Source organism: Pleurodeles waltl, chromosome 1_1 (genome assembly GCF_031143425.1).
Source record: "Pleurodeles waltl isolate 20211129_DDA chromosome 1_1, aPleWal1.hap1.20221129, whole genome shotgun sequence".
Classification (NCBI taxonomy): domain Eukaryota; kingdom Metazoa; phylum Chordata; class Amphibia; order Caudata; family Salamandridae; genus Pleurodeles; species Pleurodeles waltl.
In genome coordinates, this window is record NC_090436.1 from 363,096,343 (window position 1) to 363,115,933 (window position 19,591).

Genomic DNA, 19,591 nt, shown 5'->3' on the forward strand with positions numbered 1-19,591 from the left:
ATGAAGAGGAGCTTTAGGAAACGTTCCCTCAGTGCTTCTAGATTCATGGTGCAGCAGTCTTTACAGGTATTATTAGAGCATGCTGGTGTGGCGTGTAGATTGGCACCGCACACATCACTTGCGGTGTGGATGCCGATGTGTATGCGAACAATGCCACCTACCGCCACACAGGGGTATTGCTTGAAAATTTCCAGATTCAGTCTGAAGCCTGGAAATATTCTAAGGTAGGGAATCTGCAGCTAGGAGTTTCTATCAGACACTCTCTTTTAATCTGAAGAAGTTGGTTCAAGTGTTCAACTACCTTTGCCAGATCCACTAGTTGTTTGTCTGTGACATACTATTTATTAAAGTTATCTGCATAATTCAAAGGACTTTCTATTTGATTAATCAATTTTTCTTGTAAATAATACTTATTGAGCTCCTATTCTTTCATGCATGTCAAGTACTCAGCTACTGCTGGAGATCCAAAATACTAAATATAACAAATATCGTGGCAGAGCTTACTGACAGCATGGGAACTCTGACCTGGAATGCCAACCCCTCTGGTAATCCGTACTAGTAAACATCTTTTAAAATTTGGAAAACAACTGAAAATGTGGATATGTAAGCTAGAATTTAAAAGTAGCTTGTCTATGCTGTCTTTATAGCTGAAACACTAGCACTAAGATCCTGAATGCAGTGATTTACAAATCCTCAATTAATGATTAATGTGATCCTTTGAACAAATATTTCAATAAAACTTTTACAAAAAAGTCTGCCCCCACTGTGATTCCTAAGCACTCATACAAGGGAGACAAGCTCTGAACTATTTCACTGTGCATTCTGTTATTGTGAAGTTATCAGAAAACTAACCTTGAAGGTCCTCGGGGTAAATTTAAATCTCACAGAAGGAAGCAGAAAACTTCTCAAAGCTTTTCCATTAAATTATGTATTACTAATCTCTAAATGCAAAAACTGGGAAAATAGGCGTGCAGGTAAAAAGAAACCAAAAAAGGCAGATTTTCTTTAGTTGAAAAAGCCCAGGTGAAAACTGCATTGGGCATACTACAAGTCCTTTGGATCTACTGGTAGATCCACGGGTACATTTAGATCAAGATAACATCCTTATTTCAACAGGGGCTAATATAAAACCTCAAGTAGTTTTATAAAGAATGCACAAAATTATGTATTGTGATAATGACCATCTTGTATACAGGATATAGAGGCTATGTTCAGTGACCAATGAACTACTGACCTCCTTTCGGGTGTCTCAGTACCACCCCTCAATTTAATAATTCGTACTTACTGAATTAATTTTGAGTCTATAATTCCACTAAGATTGCTGTGCTCTTGCGACCTGAAAAAAGTTCTATTTAAAAACTGTAGATGGTAATTATGAGCTAACCAGAACTTTAGAAACCTTTACTACTTTTCAGTCCGTGGTCTCTTAGACATATGCTAAAAACAACTACTTGTGGCATATGGATTTTAACTCCTACATTCCACATACTTCAGCACTTTATAATACTGCTGGTATGTCTATATATCACTGCCTTTTACCTGTTTGGTATCTGTGGTTAGACTCACTCTTCCTTTTGTTATGGAGGTAAGCAAGTTATCAAAATTCAGCCTGTAAGATTACTGGATGCACAATGTGAAGGGTAGGTCATAACACATCTTTATCATGCTACTCTCTCTTTTACAGTTTTATGATGAAATGTTTCTGAGTTAGAAATGCCAACACCTTGAATTATCTTGAATGTTTCTTATCCCTAGCAATGAGAAATTTGTACAAACTTGAGCTCTTAAAGATGAGGCCGAAACCATTTATTTTACAGGACGTTTACCTTGATGTTTTACTCAAATGCTGCTGGCACATGAAAACCTTCGGGATTATTTACCCTGTAGATCCTTCTGGCGTGAAAGTTGGCTATTATAAATATGCCTGCCCTCAATTGTTTCAAGTTACTCTATTGTATGCTCCAGAGGTGATGGTTTTGAAGAGTGGCATGGGCTTATGTTCTTTCTGAGTTTCTACTTCCGAGATGATATATTTGCTTCAGCAATGTGGCTTTTGTGTATTTGTGGGCATAATAAAGCAATATGGCCTGCCTCTAGTTTTTTATAATCTTTGTAAACAACTATTTAGAGCCCTGGAATGTTGCTCTACGTTTTAAACAAATTTATTCAATGCATTTATTCAACTGCTTCAACTTCAAATTCTCTACTGGTGCATGCCACCTCCACCAACTCTATCAAACACACACCACTATATCTGGACATGTTCTGAACAGTATTTTGCTAGTTAGAAGCTCAAACCAGATGTAATCTTGACCTGCAAACGAGTTACAGTGGTCAAGAGTGGAAAGTAATAAAGAGACATGCCACATTCATTGTCTTAATGCAGTTGACATCTACAAATAAATCTCTGAAGACTGGAAAGGACATGGAATCTTTTGGGTATTTATCAGGGGGTAGCCTCAGACAGACCTTTATTTCTGCATCCTAGAAACAGGATAGTCCTGGCATCATCGTTCCAGGTCCAGGGATACCAACTTGGAAGTCAGATACCATGGTTGGAATCAGAACCAATGGCAGTTACTACTGTTAGGTCTCTTTAAACCGAATGATGTTGCCTGAAGCATCCTAGCAACTAAAGTTACAAGCTGGAGAATACAACCTCCTGGTGTTGATGGTTCGTAGTGAAAGGGGGAGGCAGTAGTGGGAATAACAGACGACTTGAAACAAGTGAACACAAGATGGTATGGTATAATTAATGGATAGTAACTAAGATAGCAAATGCAGCTGAGGACTACCTAACAAAGGAGGTATAACTTGTGGAGCGTAAATGAAGATAAAACAACAGATTACAAAAAACACCAAAACAAATGCAACACAGAATTCAAAGGATCTTGCAAAAGGTGGTAACATCTAAAACACTGACTGTAGGAAATTGGGCTATTAGTTGAATGGCCTTCACAAGTAATAGGTCCACAATTCTCCTCACTGGGAAGCAAGCACCTCATTGTAGCACTTGACTCTCTCAGGGGAGCAAAGCAGAGCAGTCCAAGTCCTACACAGGGGAGGTGGTGTGGGCTAATAAACACTAGTCACTGGCGTGCAATAAAACACTCAATAAATGACTACCCAGTCAGTACTTTTTTGGTAAGAAAAAGGAGAAGTACATTTATTACACACACACTACTAAATACTAATCTGTGATTTACAAATATATCAAAAAACAACAACAGGAGGGGCGGAGTGTGGGATATTTGGAGGATAGACTCCTGGTCCAGTGTGTGGAGCTCCCAATACTGTATAAACCAAAAAAATGGCACACAAGGTTTCAAAAGGCGGGAAATAGTATCTACCGGTTCTGCAAATCAGGGAAACCAAAAGGTTGTAAGCACGAGCCCTCACTCACCTTTCGGTGACATGCTTCATCATAGGGCTGTGCTCCTCGTCAGGCCGGCGCTGCAATGCCTGACGGGCCCCACACGGGGGCTCTTTGCCGGAGATCTTTTTAAGCGAAATGCGTACCGGTCAAAAGTAGGAAAACGAGGATTGGAATAGAAAAGGTTAAAAATGGAACCGTGTGTGCCATTTTTTGGGTATTTACAAATATATACATTGGTAGATAGAACTACCAATGTATATGACAAGTGACATTACATAATCATCTTTGACCCCCTATCAGTGTCATACAAACATATAAGGCAAGTATACTGGCTTAGTCAAGGATTCCAAATACACAAACCACATATTAAAGACATCATTTTGTAAGTAAATGTGATCATCAATAATAATCTCCAGGTGTAAATGCACTTATAAATGTCAAAATAAAATATGCACTGTGCTCAACAAACACTCTGAGTATTACCATCTCAATAAAACATTTTGAATAGCGAAACATGTGTCTGTATTTTTATTAATTTTTAAACCATCATTCAATCATTGCTCTAGAGGGCAACACATTTTGACTACATTAACATTCAACCATAGATTTAGCCCCTAGAGGGCGGTCAGGACACTTATCTCCTTTGAATATTTTCAGGCCACAATAAATGTAAGCATAAAGTAATCCTCTAGATGGTGCTGAACTCCCAGCTGAAGCTCCAGCTTCAGGAGCGCTTTGAAACATCAGGAAGATCCTGGAGGGGCCCTGCATTCTTGACCCCTGTAGACAAAGGGTCAGTGCTTTAAAAACACTCTTTAAGTGGGAGCTGCTGCACTACTGCAGCCCCTGCCCCCACACTTTCTGTAGTTCGTTGGTGGTGTCCCTGCCATCCCGGGGCTACCACAAGTGGAAAAACATATCTAGACTGAAGAGCCTCGCAGGGCATTATGGGGTGCTCCTCCAGGAGAAGTGAACATTATAACAGTGGATCTCCCGCTGTGATGGGAGAGCCGCAAAGCTTTCCTTTTGTCGTTTAGCCTTTTTTGGGGGTGAGGGGGCGGGCATGCTTGGTCCCAGCCAGGCACTCCCAAGACTCCTTACATTGGGGGCAGCTGAGGGAGCCCACCCCTTGCTGACCTGCACCTCTGTGTGCAGCTGCTGAAGCTGGTCGCATCTGTCTCCCGTACAACCTTCTGCTTGGGCTTCCCAGCTCCCCCAAGACACGGGCACAAGGCCCGGGGGCAAGCCTACCACCATTCCGGAAGGGATACAATGGCACACCCCCATCCTCCCTTTGCTTCGGGGAACGAGGGATGGTTCTGGCCCCACCCTTAAAGTAGAAATGGCTTGGTGGATGGGGTCCCCAGGCCAGTAGAGAGTCGGGAGAAGGGACCTCACTCATGCCCCTCCCTGCAAAAAAATTGATTAAATAAACCATGCGCCACCCACCGGGCCATGGCCCACGGCAAGAGTAGATTTAGAAATGGTGGCAAAGCCCCACCTGCTTCGTCGCTGAAAAGGTCGCCAAACCTTAAACTGCCATAACTCTGGCCCCGCTGGCCCGATTTTGACCAACTTGGGCTCATTTTACTCTTGGTAGTAATTTCTAGTCACCCTGGGCAGTTGCAGCAGACCTCCTCGGCTCCAAAGTGGTACACCCCTCAGGGAGCTGGTTCTCCTGGCTCTCTGTGCCAGCCTTCCTCCTGGTCTCGGTTTCTGGGCACAGAAGCACAAGGTTTTACTCCAACTCGTCCTTAGAGGGTGCAAGGAGGCCAGCCTCACTGGCCCTTAGGGAGACCCACTGGTCCTGGGGTCAACTGGGCAGAGTCCTTAGTCCGGTGGGGGCATCAGGTGGTTTTTCCTCCAGTTCTCCATGGAAGCCCAGGAGTACAGTAGTGAAGCACAAAGAAATCACCAGGCAGGAGAGAGTCCTCCCCTTGTGCAAGGGTTTTTAAAAGGGAGCAGAAGGTACTGGAAGCCAGGCACCCCTGACCAATTCTAGGGTGTCATGCCACCTCTTCTTCAATGTCCTAACCTTCCTGTACAGCATTTGGGACAGTTCAAAATGGCATCATCCGGGTGTCACTATTCACATCTCCTCTGGGAGCCTCAGCTCCGCCCCTCGCTGGCACCCCTGCCAGGGCCTTCCTCGCTAGGTTTTCAAAGGGAGTCCCCCCTTCTCCGTCGGCTCCAGAGGTGTAGGCTCCCTCCTTTGTTCAGTGGGCTTGGACAGTCCCTTCACTGGTACAGCGTGACAGCTGACTGATTGTTGCAGATCATTCCCTCCCCACCTCCTTCTTCTGGAGAGAAAGGTATATAACTGGCACAGCAGGGTAATAAAGGGCCTGGGCTCTGGATCCTGAGTTGAGCCACAGATATATGACAATTCTGGATGACACATAATTTGTAGAAATATCCTTTTGGAACGTGCAGATTCAATCCTGCAGAGTCCCCTCTGCGCCAGCCGCTGGTACCAGGGCTGCACACAGTGATAGAATCACACAGACAGCCCCCACATGTGTGCACACGTTTCATGGGTAACCAGTCAAATGACCCTTACCCTTGATGCATTGCAGCAGCCTTATCTTAAAAGGCGGACACTGGCAGTAAGCATGCACAATCCATTTTCCATGTGATTACAGTGGGTAAGACACATATAGTGAGACCCACCCACAGTAAAAAGTTTAAAACCAGGTGAAGCAAAAAAAATAAAAATCAGGGGGAGCCCAAATGCAACACAGGCTTATGTATCACAGCATGTTGTGGAGGCACTGAAATCAACTATGGGAGCAATGACCAAACAGGGGAAAAGGTCACAGGGAAAGCTAGTCTTTCTACATATAACAGTGATACAAAGCAGAGCAAAGCTTGTATTTTATGACTGCAGGTGGAAAGGCAAAATTGTGTGATCAAAGACTGACAGTATCTTAAGTAGTGAGCAAAGTATTCACAAAAGGAGAAATAATTTTATTGAAGGGATTCATAAAAGCACGTGGCTTTTTATCTTTTTTTGTACTAATAATAAAGCACATGATTTAAACATTTTTCACTACTACTGAATGTTTTTTACACGTGAAAAACAAATAGTGGGACCTCTCTGTCTTGTTGCATTTTTTATTTTGTTTTTGCAGTTTTTATATAGCACGAACTCGACCTGAAGGTATTGAGGTGCTTTACATGAGCACCAGTTTCGTTACATATTCATTTTGGTAGGCTCGGGATGATTAGGTGATTAAGTGATTTACCCAGAATCAATGGATGTCGAGCCAACGCTGAGTCTCAAACCTGGTTCCCTAACTCCAATGTGAGTTGCTCTGGCCGTTACATCACATCCTCTCCTGATGGGTTTTCAGTTTGTAGCTAACCAGAGAAGAAAAACACATAGAAGGATATATGGACGAAAAATGTTTCAGCAGCATGTATGCTAAATGTTCCATCAAGGAACCCCAGTTCTGACTTTCAGGATTTGAAAGTTGTGATATTTTTTACGACCTAAAACTTGTCAGTCTGCTGCAAGCCTGCCACTTTTTTCATGATATTGCGATGATATGAGACTACTGCCTTTAAATCTGCTGTTTTACGAAGTTCTCTTTGCACAAAGAGGGCACAGCCTGGCCATCTGCGAGACTCAAGTCTGTATCAAGCACATGAATACTGACGTAAGGCAGATTGCTGATGCATTTCAATAATGAATTAGAATAGCTTTAGAAAGAGTATTTGTCTCTTTGCATTTGCCCTTGTTTAAAAAGTGGTTGGATTTATTTTACTCATTGAAAGAGCCTTGGGAACTGCTGTTTATTAGCCCCAGGATTTCTAATGCTCCAAGGTCTGTTCTATTACTCCACCCCTAATATTGCAAGGAGAAATCTGAGAATAACGTGGGGTGCGGTCTAACCACGTTTATTCCCCAGTCAGAGATGCAAAACTCGGAATGCAAGTTTTTCGTTTGCACTTTTTCATCAGGTTTTACATGATGAAAAATGTGTGGGGAAAACTGAGGTAACATCATCAACACAAGGTGTAATTGTAATTTGGGGGGCAATGCTCATCCTCATCAGAATTAAGAAGGCATTTATAATCAGAATCATAAAGGCCCATTTGTAAAGAAAAATACATGATATTACTTAATTAAAGTTAAGGAATTTTCAGTTTAATAAATGAGAACAATCTAAAAATCTAGCAGAGAATTTACAAATGTCAAAAATAATTTTAATTCGTTGTACATGATATGTCTACCTACAGCAGCAAAAATATAAAATGTTTTCAACCAATAAACCGGTTGGTGAACAATATTCCAAGTAGAAGAATTGGGAATTAAACAATCTGCGTCAAAAACACATAAACCTAGTCATGTTACTTAGAGAAGGGCGATTCTGTAGGTTCTGCGGAGCACACTCTAGAACAGGAAAAATACATATGATCATTTAAATAACAGTCAGAAAAAAGACAACTCATTCCAAACTCCTGAGGAACACAATAATTAGATGCATGTTATTAGAACCTCCTTGCTTACCTCTTGTTTTCCTAATGTTAAGAGTACCTCTTGGTTAGCAGAGATTACTGTGAAGCAAAAAGAGAAACATTCATAGTTAACAAACTTCTATCCAGGAATGGACCAATTGCAGCTTGCGTGCATGAAAAAGGTGATGCGTCTGAAATGAGAAGAGGTTACATATACTTGTTGTTATTTATCTGTGGTTTTTATATAGCACTACTCTCTAACCCTGGGGATGTCAATGCAGTTTACAGTCAAACCACAAGACATGATCTCAGGAATTCATAGAAAATATAGCAATGCTATTACAATGTAATCACAATACATGACAATGTTTTGACTATATTAAATATTACAATGTTATATTGGTGCAAAACATCACTTCTGTTAAGTGCTGCATACATAACAAAGAAAACATGACTGCACTGCATCAAGATTTGGAAATCAGCAGTGAAAGTAATGGGTTAGAAGTGGTCTGTGTCATGCATGCAACGTCCACACACCTATCCAGCAGCCACTAATTCACATGCATTCCTTCCTCTAGAAGAGAGCCATCCAAGACTTACTTCACAATGTAGAAATCAGTAGGATGGTCAGCACGAAGGAACTCTAGGTGTCAAAAGTCAAAATAAGATATCCAGCTTTATAGTCTAAGCTTATGTGTGCATTCTGCATTCGTGTCTGTCTCATTGTTGAATATGTGCAGTGTGTACGACCAAGATTGTTTGCTTGGAGTTAAAACAATGAGAGAAGTAGCACTAAAGCTGCCCTTAGATTTCAAGGACTTAAAATCCTGAGGAAATTCACTTGCACAAATAAGGTAACACTTTCTGTATGTCATAACCGGGGTAGGATTCTGGGAACAGTAAAGTTAAAATCCTTCCAAGAGTGAAGGGCGGTGTCAAGCACATAGGCCCTCATTACAACCGTGGCGGTAAATGCCGCCTACCGCCGTGCTGACGGCCGCCAACATACCATGACCGCGGCGGTATTCCGCTACGGGTATTATGACCCACAGTGAGAAATCCGCCACCATACAGAAACCCACACAAGTCCGCCAGCCCAAAGGTCAGTGATAAACTGGCGATAGTCAAAACCACACCGTTATGCCAACAGGAATACACCCACAGAATCACTGCAGCAGTCTTTCAATCGCGGTAAACCATTGGTGGTACATACTGCTGCACTCAAAATACACACACATTTACAAAATACAAACACATTGGACAATTCAAACTACACACACCTGACACACATACACACACCACACCCACACACTCACACTGCTATAAAACACACACCCACATTACCCACAACCCTTTCACCTACAAAAAAAAGATTGCCGACACAGAGACACACAAGCCAGGAGCACCCACTCAATCAGAGCCACAGAACACCATCACCCATACACCATTCACGCACCTCATAACATACACCCCAACACATCACCCGACACATCCTCACACATATCACACACAGCACATTCATGTCACCCCAAAGACACCCCAGGTTTTCAGAGGAGGAGCTAAGGGTCATGGTGGAAGAAATCATCCGGGTGGAGCCACAGCTAGTTGCAAGACACCAGGTAGCAGTACAGAGGACTGGTGGTGGACCCCCACCTCCTCTCCCACAACTAACAACATGGGAGGAGCAAGTCTTGGCAATAATGCATCCTGAGGGCCTCGCAGGAGTTGCAGGAGGACTGGACTCTGGTAAGTCAAATCTTTACTACTTTCACCCCCCTACCTGCATGCCATCACAAACTCCTACCCCTACCCTCACCCCCATCACTCCACCACCTCACATATACCCCACTATCACAACCCACCAATCCCAATCCCGAGCACTGCATGCAACACCAAAGCATGGACCCCCAACACAGACCTGCATGGACAGACATCACCACAGCATGCCCAGTAGAGAGACTCAACCAGCCCACAAAATCACCATTCACACAAGGCCAAGCTGACAGGGAAATTACAACCATACAGGGAAACACACCCATGCACAAGATGGCACACGCAGATACATTAACACTGCATTTGCATCCCCACAGGACCCATACTCAATATCACTAGAGAGGATGTGCCAGCTACATCCAGTCCCCCCCTGAAGAGGCCCACAGTGACGACAGCAGCTCTGCAAGCCTGGATCAGGATGACCAACCTGGCCCATCAGGGACCTCTGGACAGTCGGGTAGCCAGCCACAGTCCCAACCCACCACAGAGCCTCCCCCCTCAGGAAACACCACCACAGCACCTACCCAGCGGGCCCATGCCACTGTCCCCAGGACATGTCAATCAGCAGTGTGTCCACCAATACAGGGACCCTAGGCAATCCAACAAACACATGAGGATCAGGGACCTGGGGTCAGTGGAAGTGGGCACACGGTTCAGGGGACAGAGGCACAGGACAACAGGGAAGCTGGGAGGACTGCTGTGCGACAGGGGGAGGACAGGCCCAGGGAACCCACTCTCCACAAGGCACTCTCCAACATCCTAGGAGCATACCACCATTCCCAGGAGACGATGGGCCAGATACTGGCCAAGTTGCAGGAGACCCAGCGGCTGCAGGAGGGACAGTACCTGGGATCAGGGATGACCTAACTAACATCTACACCATCCTGGTCACCACTGCAGGGGTGCTGGCTGACATGGCCAAGACCATGAAGGAGGCAGTGGCACAACAACGGGAGCCTGACACTAGCCAAACCAATGAACAGCCTCACACCTCCGCCGGCGCAAGTGGACAGGAGGCCCCACCACAGTACCAACAGGCCACCAGCACCCCACCCCCTGCAGAAGGAGAACCACCCCGCAAACGGTCCCTGCGATCCACGCAGGAGCCAGAGAACATTGCCAAGACCCCCACCAGGAAATAAGACTCTCCTGATTGTCACCCTTCTGTCCCACTCTGTCACCCTGTCCACCTTGAACTGCCATTACTCCCCTTCCTATGCCCCATTGGATAATGCACCTGTGATACCAAGAGACTGGACTCTACCCTTGACTTTCCTCCACCATCAGGCCAGCCCAATGCACATCCCCCTCTACTTATGAGCACCTAAATAAACAAATACTAATCTGAAGTCTGTCAAATGATTCACAAATGTATTAGTACAACATTATCAAAGCATTGCAACTCAAATGTACAGTGAAATACACTTTGGAATGACCTTTGGTGGGCAGCAGTACACATAGCAGGAGCCAGAGTGGGGCACAGAGATCTGAAAATAGAGATGCCAAAGGGTACAGTAAGTGGCCAAAGACATAGGGAAATCAGGCTGCCATGTACAATGTCCAACAGAAAAATGAAATGTAAAGTGAACTTACAGTGTCTTACCTGTGTGTCACTGGAAGTACTGCTGAGTTATATTGATTCTGTTGTCAACATATTCTTCCTCTGCCTCCTCTTCCTCACTGTCCACAGGCTCCACTGCTGCCACAAGACCACCTCCAGGCACATCCTCCTGCAGAAAAGGCACCTGGCGTCTCAAGGCCAGGTTGAGCAACATGCAACGATGATCTGGCACACCTTCTTGGGTGAGTAGTACAGGGAGCCACCTGTCAGATGGAGGCACCGGAACCTGGCCTTCAGGAGGCCGAAAGTCCTTTCAATAATCCTTGTTCGTCCATGTGCCTCATTGTAACGTTCCTCTGCCCTTGTCCTGGCATTCCGCACTGGGGTCACTAGCCATGAGAGGTTGGGGGTAACCAGAGTCACCTGCAAATATCGAGGGACAACTGTTAGACACACACTAACGCTTAGGGACAACCCAATACCCAGACACCAACTTATACTGGGTGGGGACCTTTGGCTCACCTATTAGCCACACCCGGTGCCTCTGGAGTTGGCCCATCACATATGGGATGCTGCTATTCCTCAAGATAAAGGCATCATGCACAGAGCCAGGATATTTGGCAATCACATGGGAGATGTACTGGTCTGCCAAACACACCATCTGCACATTCATAGAGTGATAGCTTTTTCTATTCCTGAAAACTTGTTAATTTCTCCGGGGGGGGGGGGGGCGTGGGGGATGGGAGAAACAAATGGCACATGTCTACCATCAATGGCACCAATGATGTTGGGGATATGACCCAGGGCATAAAAGTCAGCTTTCACTGTGGCCATTCCTCCACCTGGGGGAACACGATGTAGCTGCGCATGTGTTTCAGCAGGGCAGACAACACTCTGGTCAACACGTTGGAGAACATTGGCTGAGACATCACTGAGGCCATGGCCACTGTTGTTTGGAAGGAACCACTTGTCAGGAAATGGAGCACTGACAGGACCTGCACTAGAGGGGGTATACCTGTGGGCTGGCGAATAGCTGACATCAGGTCTGGCTCCAATTGGGCACACAGTTCTTGTATGGTGGCCCGATCAAGCCTGTATGTAATGATAATGTGTCTGTCCTCCATTGTCGCAAGGTCCACCAGGGGTCTGTACACCGGAGGATGCCGCCATCTCATATTCAGTCTCAGTGGTTGAAGCCTATGGAAGAGAACGGTGAGCAGAGGGTCATATTCCCACATCTATTGCACTAATGATGATTTGTTTACTTTACAGAAACAAAATGTGAACCCGACTGTCAGTTGCCGTGCCAATGTCTGCTGTGACGCAGTTAGGTGTCATGCCCTGTGCCCCCCTAAAATGGCAGATGCCTGGCCTGTGAGGAGAGACGAGTGGAAATTAGGTAATTGTGCTGGCGTTGTGCGCAGTTGCAGTAGGCGGTTGATGACCACGCCGCAACTTCGCATTGGTTATCATTGGGCCCTATGGGTTCCAGGAGCCAATGGCGATGTATGCCGGTGGTGACGGTATGCACTGCCGCGGACGTGACTGCCATTTTCTATCTATCCGCTCACTTCCTACCTGACCTTCCACAGGAGAGGACCTACACAGCAAGTGCTGCTGTGACCTGTGTCTGGAAGCGGCAATGGCTCATGTATCTGGGGAAAGGGCCCCTGCCTTCACTGCAGAGGAGTTGGAGAAACTGGTGGACAGGGTCCTACCCCATTACACGTTACTCTACAGTCCTCCAGACAAACAGGTGAGTACACTGTGAGCATGATGCATGGGCCATAAATGTATGGAGTGCTATGTATGTAAGCCACATGTAGGGGGGCAGAGGCGTCCTGGCCAGAGTGCAGCATGTAAGGTGGACAATGTATGTGCGTCAGGTGATGGGATGGATCTGGTGGGCCATGAGTCTGACGGTCTGGACGGTTGACTAATTCCCTTTTCTGCTGTCTTTTCCCTGCAGGTGGAGACCCCAACTTCTCCACCCTAATCGACAACCTCGGACTCAGACAACTCGTCACTACCCAACACACTCCGCTGGCCACATGCTGCACCCCGTCTTCTCCGCTAGCCCCCACGTCACCTTCAGCCACACTACCGAACTCCCATGGACCGACCAACGCTGCATCCACTTCACCTTCCAGAAACCCACCATGCACCACCGCACCCAACAGATCCCGCGCCGCAAATGGGGCAAAATCAGCCAAGACCAGATGAACACCAGCCTCGTCCGAAAACCACCCACAGAACCCACTAATCCCGACCTCGCAGGCTGCAACCTCTGGCGCTGGATCGACGACTGCACCAACACTCTCACCCCGCTCAATAAACCTTCTAACAGAGGTGCCAACAAGAGAGCCAGCTGGTTCACCTCGGACCTTCGAGCCTCCAAGCAAACCTGCCAGAAACTGGAGAAAAAGGGGCTCCTCGAACAGACACCAGACAACCATGCCGCCTTCAAGAACGCCATCCACAATCACCATCACCTCATCAGATCTGTCAAGAAAACCTCCTTCAAAGACCACCTGGACAACAACGCACACAACAGCAAGGAGCTCTTCAACATCGTGAATGAACTCTTCAACCCCAGCTCCAGCACAAACGACATCCCACCTTCACAAAACCTGTTCAACTCCCTTGCTGCCTTCTTCCACCACAAGATCACAGACATCCATGACAGCTTCAACAGCAAGACCACCCCGCCAATCACCGACTCCTCAGACTCTCCACCCACCTTCAACTACAACCCCCTGCTCGTCTGGGCCAACGTGAAGGAAGACGACACAATCAAAACCATGGGCACCATCCACTCTGGATCTCCGTCAGACCCATGCCTGCACCACATCTTTAACAAAGCAAGCGCCACCGTCGCACCCTACCTCCGCAAAGTCATCAACATCTCCTTCGAGACTGCAAACTACCCCGAGACCTGGAAGCGTGGTGAGATCAAACCCCTTCTCAAGAAACCCATGGCGGACCCGAGAGTCCTCAAGAACTTCCGTCCCATCTCCCTGCTCCCAAGGTCATCAAGAAGATCGTCAACAGACAACTAACCCACTACCTCGAAGAAAACAACATCCTGGACCCATCCCAGTCAGGGTTACGCAGCAACCACAGTACCGAAACCGCCCTCATCGCCGCCACCGACGACATCAGGGCCCTGCTTGACAACGGCGAAACCGCGGCCCTTATCCTCCTGGATCTCTCGGCCGCCTTCGACACCATCTGCTACCGCATCCTTCGCACACGCCTCCACAATGCAGGGATCCGGGACAAAGCTCTGGAGTGGACCACCTCCTTCCTCTACGGCAGAACCAAGAGCGTCCACCTCCCCCCTTTCCGCTCCGAAGCCTCCAAGATCATCTGTGGCGTTCCCCAAGGTTCGTCCCTCAGCCCTACACTTTTCAACGTCTACATGGCCACGCTCACCCGGCTACACAACCTCAACATCATCTCCTACGCCGACGACACCCAACTGATCCTCTCCCTCACCGCCAAATCCAACCTCCACGAAGGAAAGAAGGCCGTCGCTGAATGGATGAGGAACAGCAAACTGAAGTTGAACTCAGATAAGACGGAGGTCCTCATCCTCGGAGCCAACCCCTCAGTCTGGGACGACTCCTGGTGGCCGACCGCTCTGGGAGCAGCCCCAACACCCACCAACCACGCACGTAACCTGGGCATCATCCTCGACTCAACACTCTCCATGACCAAGCAAGTCAGCGCCGTCTCCTCATCCTGCTTCAACACCCTCCGAATGCTCCGAAAGATCGACAGATGGATCCCCACAGATACAAGAAGAACAGTCACCCAAGCCCTCGTCAGCAGAAAACTTGACTACGGAAACGCCCTCTACGCAGGAGCCCCGGCCTAACTCCTCAAACGTCTGCAACCCATACAAAATGCCTCCGCACGCCTGATCCTCGATGCCCACCGCCACAGCGACTGGTCCAGCCTATCTCAACAGACGACTCACCTTCTACACCCCGTTCCGCCAACTCCGCTCAGCCGACCTCGCCAAGACCTGGAACACCATTCCCTTGCCCCTACGACAGACCGAAGACCTGCTGACTTTCAGGAAGCGGCTCAAACCTGGCTATTTGAGCAGTAGCAGCTCCCCCCCCAGCGCATTGAGACCCTCATGGGTGGTAGTGCGCTCTACATATACACTGATTGATTGATTGATTTCAGGTCAGCGCCCACCAGAAGAAGGGTATTTGGCGTGCCATCGCCAAGGAGGTGCGGACCCTGGGGGTCTTTGACAGGCGGAGCACCCACTGCCGCAAGAGGTGACCTGCGGAGGACCTGCGCCGCTGGGCAAAATAGATGGCGGAGGCCCAGCTGGGGCTGGCCTCCCAATGAGGAAGGGGTGCCCGTCGCACCATGACCCCCCCTACTAATGTTCCGCATCCTGGCAGTGGCCTATCTGGAGTTGAATGGGAGCTTGAAGGCATCACAGCAGCCACTAGGGAGTGCATACAGAATCTGACTCCTTACTTTGTGTGTGTTAATAGGAACATGGGTGGGGTATGTGGGCTATGGGTGCCCCTAGGCCAGGGCGAAGATGGCAGGGTAGGTCCCTTGTTGGGCAGGCTCCGAAGCACTCCTACCCAAATAGTGTTAGTGGGCATCTACTACTGGACAGGGTCCTGTGGGTTTCTGCTGTGCAGCTGATGGCGTTAGGCATTGTACCCCATGGGCTGGTGACTATCTTAGTAACTGGTTGGGCATGGCCTAGTGCATAGGGCTGCTCCCTGTGTGTTGTGTCTGCCAGTGTATCCTCTGTCCCCCCCCTTTTGTTTTGTCACCCTGTCCTTGTGTGCATTAGCATCATCTGGTGGAGGAGCAGAGGCACCGGCGATAGAGGGAGCTGCATCCCACATGGGCCTAGAGGCCGAATCCACCGAGGGTGAGGGCACCAGTGGGACAGAGAGCGAGGGGAACACCATGACGGGGACAGGAGGGGGAGACCACAGACAGCGACTCCTCCTCCGATGGAAGCTCCCTGGCAGTGGTGGACAACTCTGTGCCCACCCCAACAACAGGTACCGCCGCAACAACCCCTACCAGCACCGCCCTCCCAGCAGCCCTGCAGTGTGTTTCCCATGCCCGCTCACCCAGGATGGTGGGCATCTCCTTCGCCCCAGGCACCTCAGGCACTGCCCCAGTCAGCCCTGCTGCTCTCAGTGATGAGGCTATTGACCTCCTGAGATCCCTCACTGTTGGGCAGTCAACCATTCTGAATGCCATCCAGGGTGTTGAGTGGCATTTGCAACCCACAAATGCATACCTGTAGGGCATTCACTCTGATGTGGTGGCCCAACATAGAGCATTTCAGGCTCTGGCCTCCGCACTGATGGCAGCCATTGTCCCTGTGTCTAGCCTCCCCCCTCCAACTTCCTCTAGACAGTCCCAATCCCCTCAACCCCAGCCTATCCCAAGCACACCTTCAGACCAGCATTCACCCAAATCAACACACAGAAGTGGTTCAGGCAAACACACGCACCACACATCATCCCACAGGCACTCAACACAAGCACCATACCCATGCAGACACACCAACATCCACTGCCTCCACTGTGTCCCCCTCCTCCTCCTCCTCATCCACCTCCCTCCCAGTAGCGTCTCCGCTCACACCTGCATGCACTACATCCTCATCCACCACCTTCATCACCAGCACGCACATCACTACTCACCCCTCACTGGCAGTCACCACCCCCACATCCATTCACACGCCCCCTGTGTCCTTTCCCAGTGTGATGGGACCCCTCCTCCCAAAGTACACAAACGCAAGCACCCACCCACCCAACAGCCATCCACCTCACAACCGCTTCCAGCACATGCACCTTCACTCAAACTCCGCAGGCAGACACCTCCTACCACCACTCCCTTTTCCTCCACTCCCAAACCCTCTCCCTCTTCCCGCCCCAGTGTGTTTAAAAAGCTTTTCCTGGCAAACATGGACCTGATCCCTAAACCCCTCCCCCCCGTCCTTCCCCTCGGGCCAGGGTGTCCAGAACCCAGGCCAGCACCTCAGCCCCCAAGTCGTCGTCCGCTGTGGTACCTCCAACTCCCAGAGGCTCAAAGGGGGCACACGTCATGCCAGCCAGTGTGCCACCAACCCCTTCAAAGGACCAAACCATTCCGCCACCTGCCATGGTGAACAAGGGACGACATGCAGCAAGGGCAAGGAGCACGACACACCCAGCAAGGCCTACTCCAAAACTCCAGCTGCCAGAGCCTCACAACAGCATCTGTCAAGGTGAGGAAGGGCCAGAAAACCCAAGGCAAGGCACTTCAGCTGTCGGAGGCTGCAGGTGAAGGCCTGGTGCCCAGCAGCAGAACCGCCAGCCCCGCCACCTGCACTGCGGGCAGCACCACCAGCAGCTCCACCGCAGGCACCACCGCAAGCCCCGCCACCTGCACCGCTGCTGCCACCACTACTGTCAGCAGCAGCATCCCCAGTGGGCAGCCGTCCGAGGCTGCAAGATTAGGACTGGGGCCTACCTCCACCAGTGGCAGCACCGGCACCTGCACCACGGCCAGTATGCCACCAGCCCCGCCGCAAGCTCCTCTGACAGTAGGATCACTACCAGCACCAGCAGCCCCAGTGGGCGGCCGTCCGATGCTGCAGGAGACGGGCTGGAGCCTCCCACCACCACTGGCAGCACCCCCACCAGCAACACCACCAGTTTGCAGCCTTAGGCGCCGCAGCATGGAGTCTAGCCCTGCCCCCATGGACTATCATGCAACCTGGTCCCTGGAAATCTTGTGCCTCAGACACCCAGGTGAGGGAATGTGAACTGCCACAACCCAAGTGCTGCATCACTCTGCACAAGGCCCCCTCCAGAACCAGTGGAGAAAGGCATCCACTCACCCTATCCTCTGCAGGATGAAGCAGACTGGGCACAAGGCCCCCTCTAGAACCAGTGGAGAAAGGCATCCACTAACCCTATCCTTGGCAGGTTGAACCAAACTGGGCACAAGGCCCCCTCCAGAACCAGTGGAGAAAGGCATCCACTCATCCTATCCTTGGCAGGATGAAGCACACTGGGCACAAGGCCCCCTCCAGAACCAGTAGAAGAAGCCATCCACTGGAGAGAATGTGGCCTTGCACTGCCCAGGACCAAGCAGTGGGCAAACCACCCACTTGGTCTGGGAAGGCAGGACTTTAATTTACATAAATCCCCAATCAGCCAGGGACCTTCTGGTCAGTTGATCAGCAGGAGAGGCGGCCTGCTTTGGTTATGTACTAGCTCTAAGTAAGTTCTGAGTGATTTGGGGCACCAGATTTGGCCAGGGAGGTCAGAGGAATTACATTTGATACTTTAATGGAAAGCTATTTTCTGGCCTTCTTTGTGCCCCTCTCTATCCTTACCTTACTTTGACGATACTATATGGTAAGTATGTGTTCCGTAGATTAGATTAATTAATATTCTATCTTGATGACAATGTTTTGGTGACTAAACTGAGATATGCTGCTCTGAAAGAGACCAAACAAAAAAGTGCTTTACAATCAACATCCCCATCTCCAGTAAGCCTAGGCCCATGGAGTGTTCAGGGTTCTTGCTGCTTTTTAGGTCAAGCTTGCATGCAGCGTGCAAGGACTGTCACTATGGCAACGATCTATTGTTTCGATTATAATTTTTTTTTTAACTCTACAAAGGGACCTTTAGCCCGCCCATTACCTACACTGGTGCCTTTAGCGTGCCCATTACTTACCCTTGGTTGGTTCCATTGGCTCTCTCAGTTCCTTGCTTTGGACTGGTCAGTGGGTCCCTTTCACTTTCTTCCTCTTTGTACTTTTGTCTTCTCCATGGAGCATGGACAAAGTATTAATTAATTGCTTTTTACTGGTATCCTTATGCTGCTCGTACTCCAAATCAGGGACTTATTTTTTGCTTCCCATTGTCGTTGCTCCTTGTTTAACCTTACGTGGCATGTTGCACTGTCGCTCCTGCGTTGTTGATTGTTGCTGCCATCCTTTCCGCAGTCTCCGTTTATTGTTGCCCCAGTACTTGTTGCCCTCGTCCCGCACTCCTCCCTATCTGTTGTTTGTTCCTTCGTCAGTCCCTCCTCATCGCTAATGTTTTAACTGCTGAGTTTTCTGGAATTCAGCATCTTTTAGAAAGGCTCCCACTCAGCCTCTGTGGATTTCAGAAGCGCAAGACCTACTGTATGGGAACAGGTGTAGACTTGTGTCTCCGGGCTTCCCCATTCGCTGAAATCTTTACATGCCTGTATACATTTCATTTTGGTGATATCTGACCTGCCAGAGCGGCACTCCGTGGAAAGCCGTGAGCGGCTCTTTTGTAGTAATGTTTACTTTTTATGGATAGGTTTTTGTTGTTTTCTAAGTAATACAGAGGGGCTTTTGGTGCCAGTGTGAAGAGTTGCTTCGATGACTTCTAAAA

At 48.6% G+C, this 19,591-nt stretch overlaps 1 protein-coding gene across 1 annotated transcript in view; it reads right to left on the bottom strand.

The window, feature by feature from the left end:
• Positions 1-19,591, bottom strand: part of CENPK (centromere protein K) — a 220,695-nt gene that overhangs the window by 124,986 nt on the left and 76,118 nt on the right. Inside the window, exon 6 of the mRNA XM_069222771.1 lies at positions 7,890-7,936. Within this exon, the coding sequence (XP_069078872.1) occupies positions 7,890-7,936 (47 nt within the window). The remainder of the gene's footprint in view (positions 1-7,889; positions 7,937-19,591) is intronic.